The 21,289-nt window shown below is 37.6% G+C and overlaps 1 protein-coding gene across 1 annotated transcript; it reads right to left on the bottom strand.

Annotated features, from left to right (window-relative positions):
• Positions 1 to 8,365: 8,365 nt before the first annotated feature.
• Positions 8,366 to 17,829, bottom strand: fbxw2 (F-box and WD repeat domain containing 2). The gene is made up of 7 exons (XM_065271456.2): positions 17,359 to 17,829; positions 16,420 to 16,929; positions 15,768 to 15,962; positions 15,403 to 15,536; positions 10,451 to 10,537; positions 10,191 to 10,360; positions 8,366 to 10,006 (listed from the first exon to the last, which is right to left on the bottom strand). The coding sequence occupies exons 2-7, from the start codon at positions 16,907 to 16,909 to the stop codon at positions 9,715 to 9,717; spliced, it is 1,368 nt and encodes a 455-aa protein (XP_065127528.1). The 5' UTR covers positions 16,910 to 16,929; positions 17,359 to 17,829; the 3' UTR covers positions 8,366 to 9,714.
• Between the last annotated feature and the right edge of the window lie 3,460 nt (positions 17,830 to 21,289).

Raw genomic sequence — 21,289 nt, 5'->3', positions numbered from 1 at the left:
AGTTTTGTACGTAATCCTAGATTATTCTCTCAGCATTTTTTACATGAGATATCAAGTTTAACCCTTGAATGCATGAATGTTTCACCAATCATTACTACGTATTTGTGTCTTTAGCGACCCAAAAGATATGTAAATGATTTAAGGGTTAAAATCAACCATTCTTTCTAAATCCACAAAAGTAAAACACAACCAAGAGATGAAAGTAGTCTGGCAAAACATTGAGAAAATAGAATTTGAGCCCTGCACATTTTCACTAAGTCACAGAGGATTCAGAGCTCTGCTCCTCACAAAGGATGAAATTGTTCAATCTGGTGAGGCTATTACAGCAAGATGTTGGCATTTCCTTTTCTCATAGAGAACGCTGCTGTAAAATGTATTCAGACTTTCTCTCTCTCTCTCTCTCTCTCTCTCTCTCTCTCTAAGGAATTGGCTGTCCCTTCTTTCTAAGCTGTCAGACCTGTTTATCGTTATTTGTTGAAAGCATATAGCTTTGTGGAAAAACCGAAAAGGTGGAAAAATTGAAAACAGTAGAAAGACCTTGAACAAAAATGCGTCTTTGTGTGTTTTAGAAAAACAAACTGAGGGAGCATGAAAAAGATATGCGTAGAAAATGATTTCAATGTTTGTGTGCATCATTACGTCTCTTTAAAAATGAGAGCGTAGCATGCAGCTGATTCATGTCAGTCGGCTGTTGGGTGTACGCCAGTGCTGGAGTAGGCCAAATTTTCCCTCTGAAGTTTGGCGCATGAACAGACAGCCCTGTCTTTTACAGCAATAACCAATTCTATATGTAAAAATGGTACAGAGTTAATTATAAAGATGTCGTAACTAATTACCCTCTTTTGTGCATTAAAATCCGAGTGAAACATACAACTAACACAGCATTTTCTTTGTCTATCAAAACAACCGTTTCGTACATACAGTTGCCCACAGTGACAATAAGTCATAACAGCTCTTAAAAAGGAATGCTGAGGTTTTGTTTGGAAAGAGGACATATGGGTTTTTCAGCTCTTATAAGTCGTCTCCGTCTCCCCGTCTCCACCACTGTCACAAATGATTACACACACTCGAGCTTCACTGCCAAAAACATATTCATCAGGACCTCCCTCGACAAGAAGCTCTCAAAAGCACACTATTATATTAGCCGCTTGCCAAAACAGCCTGGCTCCACCAGTCCTGCCTTTTCTTTCTGCTTTAATGGAAACAGCTGTTGACGCTCTCTCCATTACTTTCGCTGGTCTGTGTTTGTTTAACCGTCTGGTTTCTTTTTCATATCTTAAGCAAATGTTTCTGAACGAGGTGTTGTAGCTATTTCAAAGGGTCTGTATTAAGAAATCCCATCTCTGAAGTTCTCGATAAGAACCATCTGTTGAACTATTCGAGGACTGTGACGTGTTTTCATCCTGGCTATCATATCATATATGTATGACAAAAACATTAAATGCATAACAGTCCTCAGTTTGAAGACAGCTTGACGTAATGGTCTGGTGATATTTAAACTGTCATACAAAGCATCTAAGATGAATAGAACAGAACTGATTTGGTCCAGTCTGAAGACCACATGGCATATTTAAACTCTGTGATGACCCCATTAGGCGCATGCTGTGGTCACAGTGATAATGTTGTTTTCGTTATTTCTGTCACACTGACCAACGCAATCTCATGCAATTCGTATGCATTTTATATGACCACATATGTGTTTGCTTTCGCACTGTAACATTGGGCCTGGGTCAGGGTAAATTATTGTTTTTTTATGGTAATCAGATGGTTTTGTTTAATTCACTAAGTGCAAATTCATCCGAATTAGCCAACTTTCGTGAGGGCAGGCCGCACTGAGAAGTGCAAAACTCCTATAATCTTCCAAAATAATTTTCTTGACTTCGCTCCTTTGTCATTCAAATTTTCAAGCATTGCTTGTCTTACTTCATGCAACTTTTTAAATGTTTTTTTATTTATTATTTTTCAGTTTGCTAACACAACCCAGCATGGGACAACCCAGGTGGAACTTTGATTCACTGGTGCTGTGGAACAAACTCTCTATCAATATAAAACAGTAAGGCTCAGTGCATTTAAAAGACTGGTTAGCGTTATGTCAGTGTTTACTTATACTTTTCTCAACAAGAAAAGCAATACAAGAAAAGTTTTTCATAGCAAAGTAGATAATTTTTTCCATGTGAGCTAAACTACATCATAGCTTGTGTGTCCCAGGAAACTTTGACACATTAAGCCTCTGTGCCTTTGATGATTAAGTGAATTCATGGTGGTCCCAAGCACAACTATTGCTCTCTTACTGTAAATAATTTTAAATTCTTGTTTAATTCGTAAACTTTTACAGTGACGTTTTTAAAGAACCTGATACAGCTGTTGCGCTGGTTACCTACATACAAAACCAAAACAGAATTCCAGCAACAGATTACATTTGTTATCTCATAAAGATAGCCCGAGGTACCTTAAACATAACCATTACAGCCCTTAAAAAACATTAAAAAAAGTAAATCACCTTATCATGGACCAGTGCTCACGTCACTTAATACAACTTAATATCAGCACAGTATAAAGTGTAATGACACCAGCCCCGTCTCTTTCATTAGGGCCATGTTTTTGTTGATTTGCTTGAGGAGAGGATCGGAGATGTAAATAAGCTCCCTGTTGCCCATTGTATCCCGTATCTCTCCCTCCCCCTTCTGATTATCATCTCGGCTGGAAAGTTCCCACGAGGCCTGAATGTTTTTTTACTATGGGCCAATCAGTGGCATGAAGGCAGGGTACTGTGAATGATCCATTGTCTACTCTATTGAGGGCTGGAGAGAGGGGAGGAGAGGGGAATTGTTTGGGCCCTGAGCTCACCATCCACAAATGAAGAAGAGTTTCTGAAGAGATAACAGAAGTTATATGTGGTCCTCTTTGTGAAAACCCAGCTAAAGTCGTTTTTTTTTATTTACTGTATTATATAAAATCATCATACACAATGCAAAGAACATTCAGTGAAAATATAACCTTGATATCTTTCATATTAACAAAGTAAGGCCATGTCAAAGATTCAAATAAAACTTGTGCTCCAGATATCATAATTAGATTGAGACTTTAGCCTGGATTGCACAAACAAGGCCACATATTAGCATTTTTGTTGGTGTGTGTGTGCGCGAGTGCAAAAAGCATTTTGGTATTGTTCAGTTTTTTTTATTATCTGTAAATTTATTTTAACACACAGATAATACCTAATGATTATTTTCTGTCCCATTTTTTAATTAGTGTCTTTTAAACACGCACGCACCTTGGAGCATCTTGGAGTTGATGGAGATTTGTGGGATGCACATTCAGGGCATGAAGCTCCCGTTCCGCCACATCCCAAAGATGCTCTATGGGGTTGAGATCTGGTGATTGTGGGGGCCATTTTAGTACAGTGAACTCATTGTCATGTTCAAGAAACCAATTTGAAATGATTCGAGGTTTGTGACATGGTGCATTATCCTGCTGGAATGGTGGTCATAAAGGGATGGACATGGTCAGAAACAATGCTTAGGTAGGTCTAAGGGGCCTAAAGTGTGCCAAGAACACATCCCCCACACCATTACACCACCACCACCAGCCTGCACCATGGTAACAAGGCATGATGGATCCATGTTTTCCATGTACGCCAAAATCTGACTCTACCATCAGAATGTCTTAACAGAAATTGAGACTCAGAAGACCAGGCAAAATTTCTCCAGTCTTCAACTGTCCAATTTTGGTGAGCTTGTGCAAATTGTAGCCTCTTTTTCCTATATGTAGTGGAGATGAGTGGTACCCGGTGGGGTCTTCTGCTGTTGTAGCCATCAGCCTCGGGGTTGTGCGTGTTGTGGCTTCACAAATGCTTTGCTGCATACCTCGGTTGTAACGAGTGGTTATTTCAGTCAAAGTTGCTCTTCTATTAGCTTGAATCAACAAGGCATTTTTGCCCACAGGCGATCACAAGAGGGGGTACATTATTAAAAGACATTAATAATTGAACAAATGTAGACATAGGACAGTAAATAATAATAAGTATGAACAACACTGCGAAATGCGATGAGCCAGACTCAAACTTGTGTGGCCCACATGTGCAGCAGAGCAGGGCTCCAAACCGCTAGATGACAACTCCAACAAACATTATTATTGATATTTCTAATAATGATAATAATGACTGCCGGCAATAAAAAAAAATAAGGGCGGTAAAAGCGAAGTATAATTTCTGTTGATATCAAAGGGGTGAATCTGTTAAAAGCCAAACAGGCGCACACACACGCACACGCACACGCACACGCACACGCACACGCACACGCACACGCACACACACACACACACACACACACACACACACACACACACAGAGCAGAGGAGAATAGAGAACATGGCTAAGGGCCTAACCACAATATCTAAATATTGACTGTACAACTTGTAATCATGTTTGGTTTGCGGACAGGGTGAAAATAAACAGCAGTGTGTGTGTGCGTGCGTGTGTTTTCTCATCTCATAATAGAAACATTGCATAAATGACATGCGTTTTCAATATGTTTAAAACACTCATAATTTAACACGAACAAATCATTAAACGAATTAGCCAAAACTTCTCTCATCAAGATGCTGTCCTTGGGATTGAAATGTGCGATTCTGGGCATATGGAGTTAATCAAAGGGATTCTTTTGCATTGCAATTGCTTGTGGTTTCAACACATGACGATATAAATCTTTTTGTGTGGGTGGTCTAGGAAAGCAAAGACCTTCTGCGCTGAAACAACAACAAGAAACGTTCTACTTTGACGGCATGCATGTGTTTAAAAATTTCATCCTTTTTCTAAATTCACATGTTGGCAACTACATTTCCTGATCATTCCAGTGGTGAGACTTCATTGTGCAATCATTCAAACAAAATACAAAGCATTTACGTGGGTCTGTGAATGCCATACCACCACTAAAAGCATACGTAACTTTAACATTGTTAATATGGATTTTTTTTCTTGACCTTTAAATAATACTATTCATTTACTCTACATTAACTGTCAATAGCCAACTTTTCTATATTCCCTATCACTTACAAAAAGCATTGCTGTCTGTACAGAAGAGCTCTTTTGTATGGCAAAATGGAGGAGTAATTGGGACTGCTTGTGTAAACCATCATGTGAAAGGAGGTTTTGGGATAGTGCCATAACACTTAACCCAAATGGCCCATTAATGCTGCTCTGGCACTGAGACTGAGAGGAAAAGAAAGAGGGTATAAAATGCTGTGTTATTCTTTTGGATTTACTTCCATCCAATGGGATTTGTTGGGGCCGAAGGGAGGAGCATGAGAGGGAGCAGAAAGGAAAGAGAGTGAATATAAATTAGCCGAGAAACAATCGTCCAAAGGAAAAACTGAGGTCAGATTGATTGGAAGGAAAATGTGAAACTGGGACTGGCTAAAATCATACAATGTCTAAATTGTAGCACACCACTAGTAAAGTTTGCCAAACACAGTCTGCATCATGTCTCTTTCTTTGACACACCACATTGTTCTTTAGTTTTTGATATTTAAAATGATTATACAGTTATGTTTAAAAAATAGCAGTGCAACATCATTCCCCTGATAAACCACTGCTACTATTAATATGTCTGCATTGCAAATGATTTACAGATGAAGTAGTGTAATGGAAAACAAAAGACCCATTGGTAATGATTTCTGAGTTATAGACTAATTTATTAAAAAATGGCGTAATCAAAATAATAGCAGTGTAAAGTTTCATCAGAAAATGAGTTCATTGTCCTCTATTAAGAAAGAGGGAAAGCAAATGTTTCACTCATTGTTATAAAATATATCTGCTGCTGAATTTCTAAGTAAAACGGACCATTCCATCATTGCTTAAAGGAACAATGCAATTTGATTAAAAAGTTGATTTAAGAGGAAATTACGTAAAGGAAAACGTATAAAGAAATGCAGCAAAAAGCACAAGAAAAGTACTGTGACGGTCAGATGACATCTGATTGAAGCTAAGCTGTTAGCAAGAAGCCCCCATAAAGCACCACTGTTAAAAAAAGCATGTGCAGAATCACATCAAGTGGCCCAAAGAAAAAGGTGTAATATTTTGTTGTCTGGTGAGAGTAAAATTTTCTTTTAAGTCTATCGACAAAAACTCAGGTGACCCCTGGATACTCAAAATTATGGAATTGGGATGTTTTCATACGTTTTTCTTGGGCCTATTTATCGTGTAGAAGGGAACATGAATCAGTTTGAACACAAAATCAAAATACTTGAAGAGATAATGTTGCCTATTGCAGAAGAGGAAATGCACCTAAAATGGGTGTTTCAAAAAGACAACAAACACACAAGCAAGAGAGCAAAATCTTGGTTCTAGACAAAAAGGATTGAGGTTATGGAGTGGGCAGCTCAATCCCCTGATCTCTCTTTGATTTCCTTTAAAAGAACAAGACATACTTGCAAATTTTGTTAATGCTTTGATTTAGAATTGAATGTATAATGTTCAATATATTCGAAATAAGGAAATAAAATCTATAACATTTCTGCACTTTTTTCACTTTAATTAGTACACTACTAATATATATATTGTTCATCTATTCATCTATATATATATATATATATATATATATATATATATATATATATATATATATATATATAGTTTTGTTCAAAAAATAGAAACTCTTAGATTAGATTTTAGAAACTCTTAAACAGTTACATCATCTCAATATTTAGCTCATCCATTTCATGTCACTTCATAATTCTCATTATAGAAGCAACAAAGCTCTACCCAATTGGTTATCCCTGCGCCGCCCTCTAGTGTGCATAAAGGTTAAAAGCATGCATTTGAATAGATGAACATCTTGGTGCACGAAAGGCTCCTACACCATCAGAAAAAATTCTGTCAATAAAGAAGTACATTGTAGAAAGGGTCTAATATGTATTATTTAGGTACAAATATGTATACATCTGGTACCAATATGTACACTCTAAAAATGGCTGGTTATTTTTTTATCCATAATAGGTCAATATTGGACAGAACACTCGGCTGGGTTAAAATTGACCCAATGCTGGGTTGTTTTAACCCATGGTTGCATTAAAAACAACCCAACAAAAAGTGTACGAGCGCAGCAGCTGGGTTGAACCACCCCCAAAAATGTTAACAAGGGGTTAAAACAACTCAGCATGGGTTAAATAATTTAACTTAAATTACAACCCAATGGGACCTATGCTGGGTTGCAAATAACCCAGCATTTTTTAGAGTGTACCTCCGAGGAACTAATATAAACTCAAGGTGCAAGGGCGTACGTTTTAAAAGGGTACCACCAACCCAGTGACAGACAGCTAGGACCACTTATTTTTCATAGTGTACAACACTAAATTTATGCATTTGCTGGACATTTGTATCTTAAATGCCTATAAAGTGTTTTTTTTTTTTTGTATCAGTATGTATGCTCCCCCAGGATTGAACCCATGATCTTTGCATTGCTAATGTAATGCTCTACCCCTCCAGCAACTGAAGAAGGTTGAAATACTAGATAAAAAAAGAATTGGAAAAACAAATTCCAAGTCCAGGCACACAGTAGGATGCATAAGCTTAAGGGATAGTTCACCTTAAAATGAAAATTCTGTCATAATTTACTCATCCTCATGTTGTTCTAAACCTGTATGAATTTCTTTTTTTCTGATGAACAAAAAAAAGATATGTTGAGAAATGATGGTAAACACACAGCAATAAGTGACCATTGAGTTTCATAGTAGGAAAAATATTTTGGACGGATTTTGCGATAAATGATGAAGAAAATATTTGGATAAATGATAGTAAGCACCCAGTTGACGGTACCCATTAAATTCCATCATATTTTTTATTCCTACTATGGAAGTCGATGGTCACTATCTGCTGTGTGTTTACCATCATTTCTCAAAATATCTTCTTTTGTGTTAATCAGAAAAAAGAAATTCATACAGGTTAAGAACAACATGAGAATGAGTAAATGATGACAGAATTTTAATTTTTAAGTGAACTATCCCTTTAAGAAGCCTTTATAGATTACCGAGGGCTAAAACATTAAAACACCAACGCGTATCGGCTCACTGGCCTTCATCAGGGTAACCCTCGATAATCAACTTCTTAACTTTTGCATCCTACTGAGTGACTGGACTTTGAATTTGTTTTTCCAATTCTTTTTGATGAACGGTTTACCCTTCCAAGAGCACCAGAAAATACAAGGGATAGAGCAGCGCTCCAGCTTCACTTTGTTTAGGGTTGAAATACTAGTTGAATAAGGCTGAGTTTGTGTGTATGGTTTTGTAAATGCAAAACTGTATGGAGCAAAAACACTGATAGTAATGAAAAACAATAAATTCAATAAAAAAATCAACATATAAAGGCAACTTTCACCATTAGCTACTGTCATTTAATAGAAAGACAGCATATTATTTTGTTATACAAACAACAGACCTGAATTCGGCTTAACATGAATAGATGGCATTACTGCCTGTGGGGTCATGATGAATGACTGCTGCAGTAAGGTTTGAGATTTGGTGAAGTAACACATGACCAGTAAATACAGACATTTAACATCTTCCCAAAGCTGGAGTTAGTTCAGTTAATTACACTTTTACCCATTACCTATCCACTGCAATGAAATAAAGAAATAAATTGAGTATTTAGGTCATAACTCTTATTATTCTTGTTTTATGGTTTAGGAAAATTAAGAAACATGTTTTGATGTTGCAGTAGGATTTACAGAACTACAGACTCTGCTATAGCACTGGTGTGCAAAAGAACAATGGCTGGTTTGTCGTAGCATTACGAAAAATCAATCAGTCGCTAAAATTAAGGATTAAAAATGAACATTCAGTGAGATTCACAAGAAACACTTTTAAGTGATCTAGTTTGGCTAAAAGTGGTAAGACTACTTACAGTGTCCATTACATTAGGTAAAAATGAATAAAACTTTGAGGGAGGATTGCAGCTTTAGATTTCATCATTTTTGACATATTGGAATTGGCTAAGCGCTAAAACTGAAAAGGCACATGAAAAATTAACTGAATGAACTATGAAAAAGGGTCAGTAACAGCAAGAAGCCACCTCTAAATGACTTTCAAACAAAACTCATTTGATTCATTCGCACAGCATTTTATCAGAGCCATTTTAAGACTCAGGAAAACGACAGCCACAGATGATTGATGTGCAAGCCAGCGCCTATGGACTCGGAGATCTGCAAAATCTATTTCTTAAAAGAAAAAATAAAGGCTTTAAGGCAACATTTCTTTGTGTCTGCAGTACATTTTCTGACTTGTAAATAAATGCAAATGAAAAAAAACTTCAAACTTCAACTTCATTCATTGTCAATCTTGGTGATCATCTACTGCTCATGCTTGCTGTAAAGCGAGTAGCCAAACCTTGAACCTCAGAAGAAACTATTTCATAAACCTGAAGAACAAAAACCTCAGATTGTTCGGATCATAAAAGCTACGGTCTCCTTCAGAATCTATGAATTGCAAAGTGTGTGAACGTTAAATGTGCAGTCTGCAAATGACTAAGAGAGAATGAAGCGTGTTGGTCAACCTCAACGTAAACGGCAATAAAAGCTAAAAGGAGGAAAACACTTTGGTCCATGCATTATCTAATGTGGTTGATGTTTAAAGTTTCTCAAATAAAGAGCACCCTTCTTCTTTTTCGTTGTTTCCCGGCTGCTTTTAAAACGCTGGGTATGTTGATGTACCTACTTTGTGTTTCTACCCATTCTCTCTCCAAAGAACCAAATGAATGCTATGGTCGGGCATGCTTGTGGCAAACACTAGGCCCGCGTCGTTCTTGCCATTCAGTCCATTGAGCCAAGAAGTGACGCCTGGTAAGAAACTAGAGCCACGTTTGGATTTGCGGTATTCCGGCAGTGGCCAGCGACCCACGATGGCCTCTGTCCTCAAGTCCATGACGTAGAGGTGTTTGTGGTCAAAGAGGAGAGCAAAGACCTCACCAAAACTAAGCAGAGAGACGCTGGAAGGGTCTTGATGTGGTTTGATGACTCTGTGTAAATGTTAAAACCATTAGTGTGTTAATTCAAAACACATGCCCTTTTGTAATGCATATATGCATAATGTGTTATATTTAATATAGAGTGCGATCCAGATGTCTAGTGAATGTTTTTCCCTTTACAAATGATATTATCAGCATAAAATTTTGAGTTAATTTTTGGTTTAAACTGATGTACCTGACGACATCAAAACTCGCAAAGTCCCATTGGTAGATGCCCAAGTCTGAACTACAGACAATGTAGCGGCCATCAAACTGCAATCGGGGCTGCAGGCAGACACTGCGGTTTTCTGACACGGACAGGGTCTTTAAACATGTACAGTTGATCTCACGTCCTATTGGCCACACCTGAATATAAACACATACAAATATTTTTAAATTAAAAAATTTTTTGCACACATGTTAAATAAAAAACTGCATAAATAATTCTGTGACTACCTTGATTTCATATTTATCAGCACTCAGTAGTATGTAGTCACCAGGACTGTGCATCATGGACTCCACTTGGCATTTCTGAAGGTGTACCTAAACCAGGGCATGTACAGTTAGACCAGTACGACGGAATAGAAAACCAAACTACTACAAACACGCACCGCACGCGCACACACAAAGTGGTATTCCTGTTAAATAGTGGGTGATAGTTAACCCAAAAATGAAATTCTGTCATCATTTACTCACATTCATATTGTTCCTAACCTTCAAGATTTCTTTCTTGTGTAAAAAAATTGTTGCTGGTTTTCCCTGACAAGGTAAAAAATACAATGTAGAGCAGTGAGGACCAGACACTTGTTTGGGTAGCAACACTCTTCAAAATAACTTATTTTGTGTTCCACACAATAAAGAAACTCATAAAGGCTGTTATGTAAATAATGACAGAATTTCAACTATCCCTTTAAGACAGTATTTAAGAGTTAACACTGCTCAAAATTTAACCATAACTATGTCACAGTACTGCTATTTACTGTATGTCTGTCTTCAAACAAAGATAATAAAGTGCACTACAGTATGGCATGGGCACCGATTACATGGGTGCTCGAGACACAAAATATGAGTGCACGTTATTAAGTGGGTAGAATCATGGTAACTTTTTGTAAGCTCTTATTTACAAATTATGCTAATTTACAAATCAGAAGTAATGTTATAATAAAAAAGATCTATCTAATAATCAAAATGTAATCAACTTTATTTCGAAAGCACTTACAGAAACTGTAGTTGATCAAAAGAGTGACTTTAAAAAAAAAATTTTTTCCGTTTTTATCTTTAGCATACTTGCGAAACACCGAACAACTCATCACGACAGCATCAGAATCATATCGTAGCCAGCCTCTTGAAACTCCATTATCTCCATACCTTTCTCACAAAACTTTCTTTTTTTATTTAACTCATCCCCCTTTTCGTCTGTGAGTTTTGTTTCAAAGGTTGGCTCACTCCCGGTAAATGTCGCCACATATCAGCTAATATGCAGCAGATAGCTACAGTACTAGCTAGCAACAGACTGTCTCTAGTGCTTCAAGTCTCGCGGCACTGTTTACCTTCCGTTCTGTGGCTAGCTCACCTCGTTCCCAGATTAGTTACTGGCAAACACATTATAATGCATTACTATTTTGGTATGAAAATCACCCGCCAGTGTGGCAGATAGCATTTTGAATTTATCCGCCAAACGGAAAATCTACCCGCATTTGGCACTTGGCGGGTGTTAATTCGGACCCTGGAACCCAGTAGTGTGTTCTGTCCAATAGTAACCCAGCCCTGGGTTAAAAACAACCCAGCATTTTTTAGAGTGTACCTTAGGGCAGGGATCTCAAACTTCCGCACTGGGGGCCATTTGCGGCCCACAACACCTTTTAACAATATAACATCATTTTAATTCACTTTGATTCATATTCATTTGATTTAAACGTTTAAGGGTTCGTTCACATGTTGCATCTAACAATGCGTGTTAAAACGAGTCAAGGCATTTCCGTGATGGCGAGGATAATGGAATGCATGATGAGATTTTAATCCTCATCTGAACCTCGCTTCAATCATATCAGTGTCATCATGCAATTACTTTGTAGTGTTTGTCCAAAGAAGATGTGTTACTTCCGGATGGATACTCAGCTGTTACTTAGAGAAAAGCTGCGGTGGGGTTAGTTCACATCAGGTCTCAGCTTTTAATGTAAACACGTTACATTAAACACATAGGGAGGCAGTAGATGTAATGCAATATTAAACTACAGAAAAGAGCCATCAAGTGCCCAGGTTAAGAAAAGAGGAAAGATGAGGAGAAACGTACAAAGGATAAAAGTATGTATACTGCTATATATAATGACGTATGATATTTTGATTACCGGTATGTAGCTTGCTATGCAATTACACATGGAACAGTATTGTTTTTTGTCCAACATTGACTACTCATTCAAAAGTTTTAGGATCACTTTTCCTTATTAATATTTTCCCACATATAATAGCAAATTCATTAAAACTGGAATAACAGAGATGGAACATATGGCGCTTTTCCATTGCATAGCACCCCAGTTTGGGTCAGCTTACTTTTGGGAGCTTTTCCATTGGGTGCAGTACGTAGCACCCAATACTTTTTTCATACCACCTCGGTTGGGGTTCCAAGTGGTAGATCACTGATTGGTCTGAGAGAATCATCACTACCAGCATCATCGCTATAATGTAAAAGATTAGCTTTACCTTAGTGCTAGCTTGCGCTGTCTCAAGCAAACATGTTGTCACCTGTGCTCTGCTAAGTTCCCAAACTCCCTTTTAGCGATGAAAACATCCACAGGTTGAGAATCAGGAACACCAAAAAATTTTTTTCCAGACTTGCAGTTTGTGGCGAAACATTAGCAACGAGCACGTCCACAACATAAATGCAACTTTAATAAGGCTATAATTTTGTGGCGGACTGAGAAATAAATAAATATATGGGAATGTACAACAACGCTCCCACTTGTATGAAGTCAAAGCAGCAGGCAGAGCAAATATAACGACACGCCAATAATCCCTCCCACTCTGAAGTGTTACTTAACTCGATGGAAAAGCTAACCAAGCCAAAGTGAGTTGAGCTGACCCGACCTGACCCAAACCAAACCAAACCAAACCGTGGAGTACTATGCAATGGAAAAGTGCCAATAATTAAGTCAATACTATGACTGAAAAATATCCAAAATAAATCAAAACAGAAACCCTTTCTGCTGGTAAATTATCTTTATAATAGTTTATAAATGTATACAGGTATCAAATTAGTTAGTTTAGTGCAAGGTTTTAATATTTAAGATAAAGTTAAGAAAAGATTAACTTAATTTTATAAAATAATGTATATTAAAAAGTAGGGGTGACCCCGAATAGTCGAAGATTCGATGCATCGATAGAAGAAGCCTGATTCGACTACCAATCTCACAGTCGAATCGTTGCAGATGTGTTATGAAATGAGGATTATTCAATTTTGGCCGTATATGGGTGCACACATTATATGATTTTACATATAACAGCTTTCTCACAATATATTAATATACTGCATATTATGATAGTGCTGCAAATAATATGTGAAGTAGCAGCTTTCAATAAATATTTTTAAAATGCGTTAATAAATCCAACAACCCCTATGACCGGGCTACACCTACATAAGAGGTTTCTATGTTAATAAACCATTGCCTCTTTGTTTCTACATTTAAAAGACAAAGCTGGCAAATTATATTATGCCTTTCGTTCTTTTAATAATTTCTATATTTTATTTTATTTATAAATCACTCTGGGTTATCTGATTTAACTATTTGGCTTGTGTTTTGTTTCTGTGCACTTGAGGCATTTTGCATATTTGTTCTGCACTTTGTTACTTCTGACCTTATTTTATTAAAAAAATTGTATTTATTATAAACGTAAATTCTGATCTAATTTAAGTATGTACATTTTGGATAGCTTTTCGTTGTATCGATGTTGCGCTATTGCGTGCTGGCCATGCTTGCGCATGTTATTTAGCCGAACAGGCTAGGTGCTCTGCGTCTCATATTTAGGAGTTCATCAAACTAAACATTAAAAAAACGGATGTTTTTCGACGAGTATAAGTTTTTAAAATGTATTTAAAACAGAGTGGTTATCTTGTCAAAAGTTAAACTACAAAACAGGTAAGCCGTTTCTTTTTTCGGTGATGAAACGGAAACTAGTATCTGCACCGAACCTATTTCTGCCTGACACGAATGTCTTTCTTGTGATTTAATATTATGGTCGGTCGGTGTTCACTTTCAAATGATAGCAAAGAGATTCCTGAAATAAATAATATCATCCGGTCTTTCTGTATCTAAAGTTAATACAGAGATGATCAAAGTCAAAGCAAGCAAGCAGGTATTTCTGTGCTAAATAATAATGCGTAGTGTCTATAAAATCATTAATTTTAGTGTTTTTCTTGTTATAAATTAACGTTTAATGAATTGTATATAAAGATTAGTTTTTATCATTTACAGTCACAATCACAAATTATTTGTCATTTCTCATTTGTCGGGTTTTTTTGGTCATGACTGCTTTGACGCGCTAAATCTCCAAATTAAATAAAAACACTTAATTGTAGCCGGAGTTTCCAAGGCAGGATCACCTTTGTTATTTTTTTAGGTTTAGTTATCAAAATGTATTTTTGTGTGATGTTCTGTAGATCGTGGCTTTAAAACGTTATGAGGAATAATTAAACAAATGTTGCCTTACATTTTACCTTAAAAAAATATATATATAAATGCATCGTCAGTTTTGTCTTCGTTTATTACTTGAAAGACAGTTTTGGTCACTTTATCAGAAAGTTGTTTATGTGTGCTGCTTGTGAAAGAAAATAAAAGTTAACAATTTGTACCTGGTCTGGCCCCCTCCCAACCCATGCACACAAATATAGATGATTCGACTATCGTGGACTATGGAAAGATTCGACAATTCTGATTCGAATATGTAAATCCTTAGTCGAGGACACCCCTATTAAAAAGATAAAAACCACTGCTTATATATTTTCAAATATTATTATACATTAATAGAATTTAAACAGTAAATTTACAAAAATATTGTACTTTTTTGAATGTTAAAATAGCTCTGCAGCCCTCCGATGAAATGTTTCCAAGCCAGTTTGAGTTTGAGACCCCTGCCTCAGGGGGTCAGACTTCTTGACTCTCCGTTTAAAAAAGAAAATCCTAAAGTTAGTGGAATGGGGATCACGCAGGATTTTGTGGTTCCATCGCTTATTATTTGGTGGATAAACCTCGTGCTAAGATTGGACATATTTTTTTCTGTTGTTTGTTTTGAATACTGCACACGACAGAGGCGTCACCAGGTTTTTGCATAGAGTGATAAATCGTACCAGCAAACTTTGAGGTCTAAATGCATACAGGTTGGCAGGTCTGCATATAGTCAAATTACAGTCTTACCTTGGTGACCCACTCAGTGTGTCCTGTGAGAGTGTTGACACAGGTCCCTGCAGACAGCGACCAGACTTTTACGCTAAAGTCTGCTGAACCACTGACCAGGGTGTCCAATTCATCATTGTAGTCTACACTGAATACTGCAACAACAACACATTTTTATTTAGTGCACATTTTTTGCTGATGCAATGCCACAAAATAACGTCTATGACAGCAAGCAAGCTAAAAAGACATTAACACCTATAAATACTGCAATGATCAGCAAAAATCAGAAGAACAAAATAAGTGGGGAAAGCCAAAACAATTATTAAAGTACATTTTTCTTTGTGAAAAAAAACTTTCTAGCAGAACTTTGAGAGCTTGCCACCAACCTGCACCTGTGTGTCCTCTGAACTGTTGGATTTTGGCACCGGTGCTCCATTCCCAGCATGCTATGGTGTTGTCAAAAGATCCAGTTACTAGTTTCTGCTCATCAAATTTGACAGTGGCACAAGTGTGTGTCTGGATACCGTAGATGCACTGCCCTGTGCGAACATCCCATAGTTTGGCCGACAGGTCATCAGAACCTAAAGGAACATATTTTTGTGATTAGTCAGCTTATTAAAGACCATCAGCGTTTAGGTGACCTATCATTTTTATTTGTCTATAACTGCATTTGGTTACCCAATCAGTGTTCCTCCAGAAAAAAGTTGGATAATCTAACATACAACACCCCATGGTTCAGTGTCAGATAGCAAATGTGACCTACAAACCACAACCCAGCTAGTTCAGCGAGTAAAGCTGGTTCAGCATTTACATATAACAGTAACTTAACATACAATCATGTGATTAACTTAGCATAAACATCATTTATCAAACCAAGCAATCAATTTATTGTGGATTCATATCAAGCATACATGAGGAGCACAATAGCAATTTTTTCCCAGCTATTAGGTTAGTCATATTAAGCCAAATGGATAAAACAGTGTCTAAATATCATGACTGTATCATTCAATAGTGAGTTTGTCAATAAAGTAAAAACACCTGTGCAAAGGAGCCCATCCCGATAGTAGAGAGCATATACACGAGCACTGTGTCCAATAAGTGAGCTCGTCTCAAAAGCATCTTCCTCCCTTAGCTGCTTCATGCGTAGTTTGGCCTTCAGGTAAACTCCCTTCCAGTGTGCAGCATCCTGGATGGACTCATCAATGTGCCAGCCAAGATCTTGACACACACGCTGCCAAATTTCTGTACAGCCATTGATGACCTTATTCCACTGTTTGCACACCAGACAGCAGGTGAGCAGGGTTTGTGGGTCTAGCCAGCGAAGAAGGTAGAAGGCCAGCTCTAACGGCAACAGACGCAGGAAATCACGCTTAAGGAGTGCTTCCAGCCCATTGGACAGGTGTCGCAGCTGGGCAGCACCGCTCAGTGAGATAAGGTGGTCCAGGGATTGGTTGCGCTGTTGGTCGTTTAGCGCCAGGAAGGAGGTGGATACTGATTCCAGCCACCCCTCGAAAGCCGCCTTCTCCATGGGCACATGAGGGCGTCTACCTGTTGACAGATTACATGAATAGGTCAACTTATCAGTTAAGACTTGTTTGCAACAAATACTGGATTATTGCACTGAGGTTGAAACAAAGAAAAACAATGCACCTTCTGAGTTTGACTACAACCTCAGGAGAATTTAATCTAATGCTACAAACTGTGAAGATGTCGAGGTTTCTGACGTATTTTTATTAATACGACAAGCTAAAACCAGCATAGATTGTGACAGGCTGTCAGTCCCTGGAATGCGCCTAGAATGCTCTCGTTTCTAAACACACTTCCCAAAACAAAGTTGAAAGCTTGCTAACCTTATAAAACTAACTTATATCATTAGACTTCTTACATCAACCCTTTAAGGCGGATTTAACACTAACATTTGTGGAAAAAAACTACCCCTGAAGTGAAAAACAATAAAGCCATTAGTAAAACACTTACCATTTCCAGTAGAATCAGTGCAAGGAAAGCGCTAGCTAACTTAGCTGCTTAAGAACGGCGCTAGCTTACAGGTGTCAACACAAATCGATATACAAGAAGAAAAACTTTCGTTTTTGCAGTTGAATCACAATCCGGCTTTATTCGGTAACAATCTAATTTTAACAAAAAGCTAAACCGGGAAACTCATGCTAGCTTGCTTCAAGCAAATCACCAGAGTTCAGAGCTAGCATGATAACAGTACCTGCCATGTAAGTTACACATAACGGAAACCGATCTGACTCGGGAAATTCTCGTACTTTCTATTCGCTTACATTTTAATGGCTATATTATTCCTGAACGTAACATTATACGTTGAATCTAAAGGACACGTGCTGTTTTTTGTTTTTGTGGAGCTAGCTTGTTAGGCTAAGATAAGGAGCCTCCGTTAGCAATGTGAGCGACAGGAAGTTGCAGGATGAGAGCGACTGGACAAGAGCGGGAGGAAGTCAGGGGGAGTGTCCGCTGCTTGTCATTCTTCAAAGCAGGTTACTAAACATGATTTTGGAGTTCTTATATATAGCTTACTGTTAAATAAAATTTATTTCAGGAGTCGAACACCGAACAGTCTTCTGCCACCGAGTCGAAGTGCAGCAATCTCCTTCTCTTTATGGCGCCGGGAGAACCAAAGTGACACACACAAGGGTACATCTCAGTTGATTCTCCATTTATTATTTGACAAACAAGCACTTATGTGCCAACATAGCCTTGAGAGTTGGTATGAAGCAGTAGCGATAAGAAACTTCCCATCGGTTATCAGAACAGAAAGTACTGTAAACAGCTTAAAGATAAAGGTTTACTGAGCAAACCAAAGTTCAGTGTTTCAATCATAAGAGCCATGTTATATATTAATATTTTACACTTACAAAAAAATATTAGTATATTAACCTATTACGATGCAGAAACTGAATTGTCTTACGTTTAAAGGGGTCATATCTGACTTTTTTCACGTCTTAATGCTATAATTGGGTCCCCAGTGCTTCTATCAACCTAGAAAACGTGAAAAAGATCAACCCAGTAATTTAGTTTTGGTAAGCCATTTTCTGCAAGCATGTGAAAAATTAGGTCCTTCAGATTTCGCCTGTTTTGTGAGGTAGGTTGCAAGGCCAATACAATAATACCACCCATCTGCACTATCCAACCACTGTACTGCCATTTAGTCATAGAAAAAGAGATGTAATTGACAGCACAATTTAGTTCAATTGCAACAAACAACCATCATAGAGATCAGTGTTTGCATTTCATCAGCTCATTGCAATTTAAAGGACACACCCCAAAACGGTACATTTTTGCTCAGTCCTACAAAGTGGCATTTTAAACATGCTATAATAAATTATCTGTAGAACATTTTGAGCTAAAACTTCACATATGCACTCTGGGGGACACCAAATATTTATTTAACATCTTAAAAAAATCTCATAATATATGACTCCTTTAAAGTAAATAGTTAATGCATATGTGTGGCATTTCTTTCCATAACCAGCAGGGGGCAACCTGCGGCAACACACTGAGAAATAAGTTCATGCTGGTTGCTGTCCAGAGTTCAGAAGCAATGGGATAGCTTACACCAAAACATTGCAATGCAAACTGGCTAATTGGAAAAATGTGTCTTATTCCCTTGTTGTCAAATGATTTGTTTCCTAATCCAATGTTTATCAAAGCATCAAGACAAGCTACAATATTTTAACATTTTCATTGAACAACAACTTAAATCTGTCAGTTGTCACTCAAAGTTGTAACTTTTTCACTTACCAGCTAATTCGGCAAATTAATTGCATACATACATAAATAAATATACTATATATACCAATACTGATATCATTCATGCTATTTACTATGTTTTTTCTATACAGGTTTCATATTGTTTTGACAAGTATTCAATAATTTAACAAATAGAAAAACTTTTTAAAATTGTATATAAAGCAACACTCAGTCAGTGCCTTTAAGCAGTTTGTTAAATTTGCCTTATTCTTGCTATAGCAAATATGCCAATGGTTTTGGTTTAAAAGATGCTTTAAAGGAGCCACACTGAACCTGTTTCCATCCTTCCATACTGATACCTGTTACGAAAATGTCCACGAGATGTGACATGACAAGAGTGAGATGACCCTAATTTTAATGGGTTGGGGGTATCTTGAACCAAGCTGCACATTAAAATTGTTGGGGCACCTGGTGGGTGAGCCCAGATAGCAAGAAAGTATTGATAACTGGTCAAATAAGTCTACATTGTTCTCAATTGGTAGTGGTTATGATAAATATGTTCAAGTAATAGCAGCAGTAAGTGCAACCTTGATTGTTTTATTGATTTAAAGTGCACCTATTATGGCCTTTTTACAAGATGTAAGAACAGATGTGCCCAGAATGTGTCTGTGAACTCTCAGCTCAAAATACCCCACAGATAATTTATTATCGCATGTCCAAAATGCCCCTATTTGGATTGGAGCAAAAACGCACTGTTTCATTAAATGCAAATGAAATACAGCTCCTCACTTCCTTACAAACAGACACTGAGCGTTTTCAGTTAAAATAGATCTGATTAATACAGTCTGAGACAATAGTATCTACTGGACAGAGTACACAACTCGCTGAGGGTGGAAACATTGGTAATGCAGGACTGTAACGGCACATTCACACAGGGCGTAAGCGTTAACGCTTAACGGAAGGCTTGTCTGAAGCGTGGCCAACAGTCAATCACAGTCCGTTTTCTCAATATGCGTTCTTGTCTGTACTTGTGTTCTTGCGGACTTGTGAAACGTCATCAGTCGCGGCCCAAGTACTGTTCCAATTTAAAGTTCGCATCAAGCCCAAGTTCACATAAAATCCCCGGATGTGTTCTTGATCCGCCCATTTTATCGAGGATGCATCAGAGGAGACTTGTGTGGACTTATGACAGCGAAGTTTCCCAGAATGCATTTCGTGTCAGGAGTTCGTTCTTCCGAGTCTGAACTTGCAAGTTCGAACTACGAAGGACACAAGTCCGAGTTCGGCGTACTTGGTATTGAGAAACGGCTACAGTGGCCGCTACACATGCTCCGTTCTTCCATTAACGTAATTGGCTGGCTCTGCCTAGGTTATTTGCATAAGATCTGATTGACTGACGCACGCGTTGCGGCTTAAAAAATTGAGAAATGTTCAACTTCTGCCGTGAGCAACGGCACTGACGCGGCGCCGACGGATTCACAATTCAGTTCGGCAACGCATGACATCACCCATTAAAAGTGAACGGGAAGCGTTAACGCTTATGCCCCGTGTGAATGCGCTGTAAGCAGGCGGGGCTTTAGAATCAAAACGACATGTCTAATGAGAATACTTTGGTATAATGAGGATAATAAAAAGGAGCGGACTGATTTTTTTCATTGTAGGGTGGTTTTTTCACACATTGCCAACACACATTATATCCAAACACCCTGTAAATGTGCATTTTGCATAATAGGTGCCCTTTAATACATATGCCAGATTCTTTGATTCTAATAAATATAAAAACATAGGCAGTCAGTTCAAACCCATTCCATATACACTCTCCACAATTAAATGGTTGGTGCCGAATTTTTTAAATCTCTTTTAGTGCCTTTAATTTTCTGTACCATTTTACATTTTTTCATAAAAAATTTTTCCATGATTAAAATCATGTTGAACTAATTGAATAATACAAAATTGTTTAACACAAGCAGTGACTGAAGGTCGGGCAATCACTAAATCTTTCCATCTCCATGTTTGGTCCTTTTAGTCTGGAATCAGCAGTTTCTGAAGGGGAAGGATTGTCAGGATTTATGATTAGAGTTAATAGTCAGGATATTAAAGTGGCTTTTGATTAAACAGATAACTGATTTTCTTGGAAAGTGAGTTTCAGAGATGCAAAAGAGCAACTTTAAACATGTTGTTGTTGCAGGCAAAA

The sequence above is a fragment of the Paramisgurnus dabryanus genome, chromosome 5 (genome assembly GCF_030506205.2).
Source record: "Paramisgurnus dabryanus chromosome 5, PD_genome_1.1, whole genome shotgun sequence".
Lineage (NCBI taxonomy): Eukaryota > Metazoa > Chordata > Actinopteri > Cypriniformes > Cobitidae > Paramisgurnus > Paramisgurnus dabryanus.
Note: the sequence above shows the minus strand (reverse complement) of the source record. Positions and strands in the feature narration are given on the sequence as shown.

Coding starts and splice junctions, on each gene's coding strand:
- fbxw2 (XM_065271456.2), bottom strand. CDS start 16,909: ATGGAGAAGGCGGCTTTCGAGGGGTGGCTGGAATCAGTATCCACCTCC. Junction 10,361..10,450: donor CTGATAAATATGAAATCAAG/GTAGTCACAGAA, acceptor GTTTATATTCAG/GTGTGGCCAATAGGACGTGA. Junction 10,007..10,190: donor GCGAGTTTTGATGTCGTCAG/GTACATCAGTTT, acceptor ACATTTACACAG/AGTCATCAAACCACATCAAG.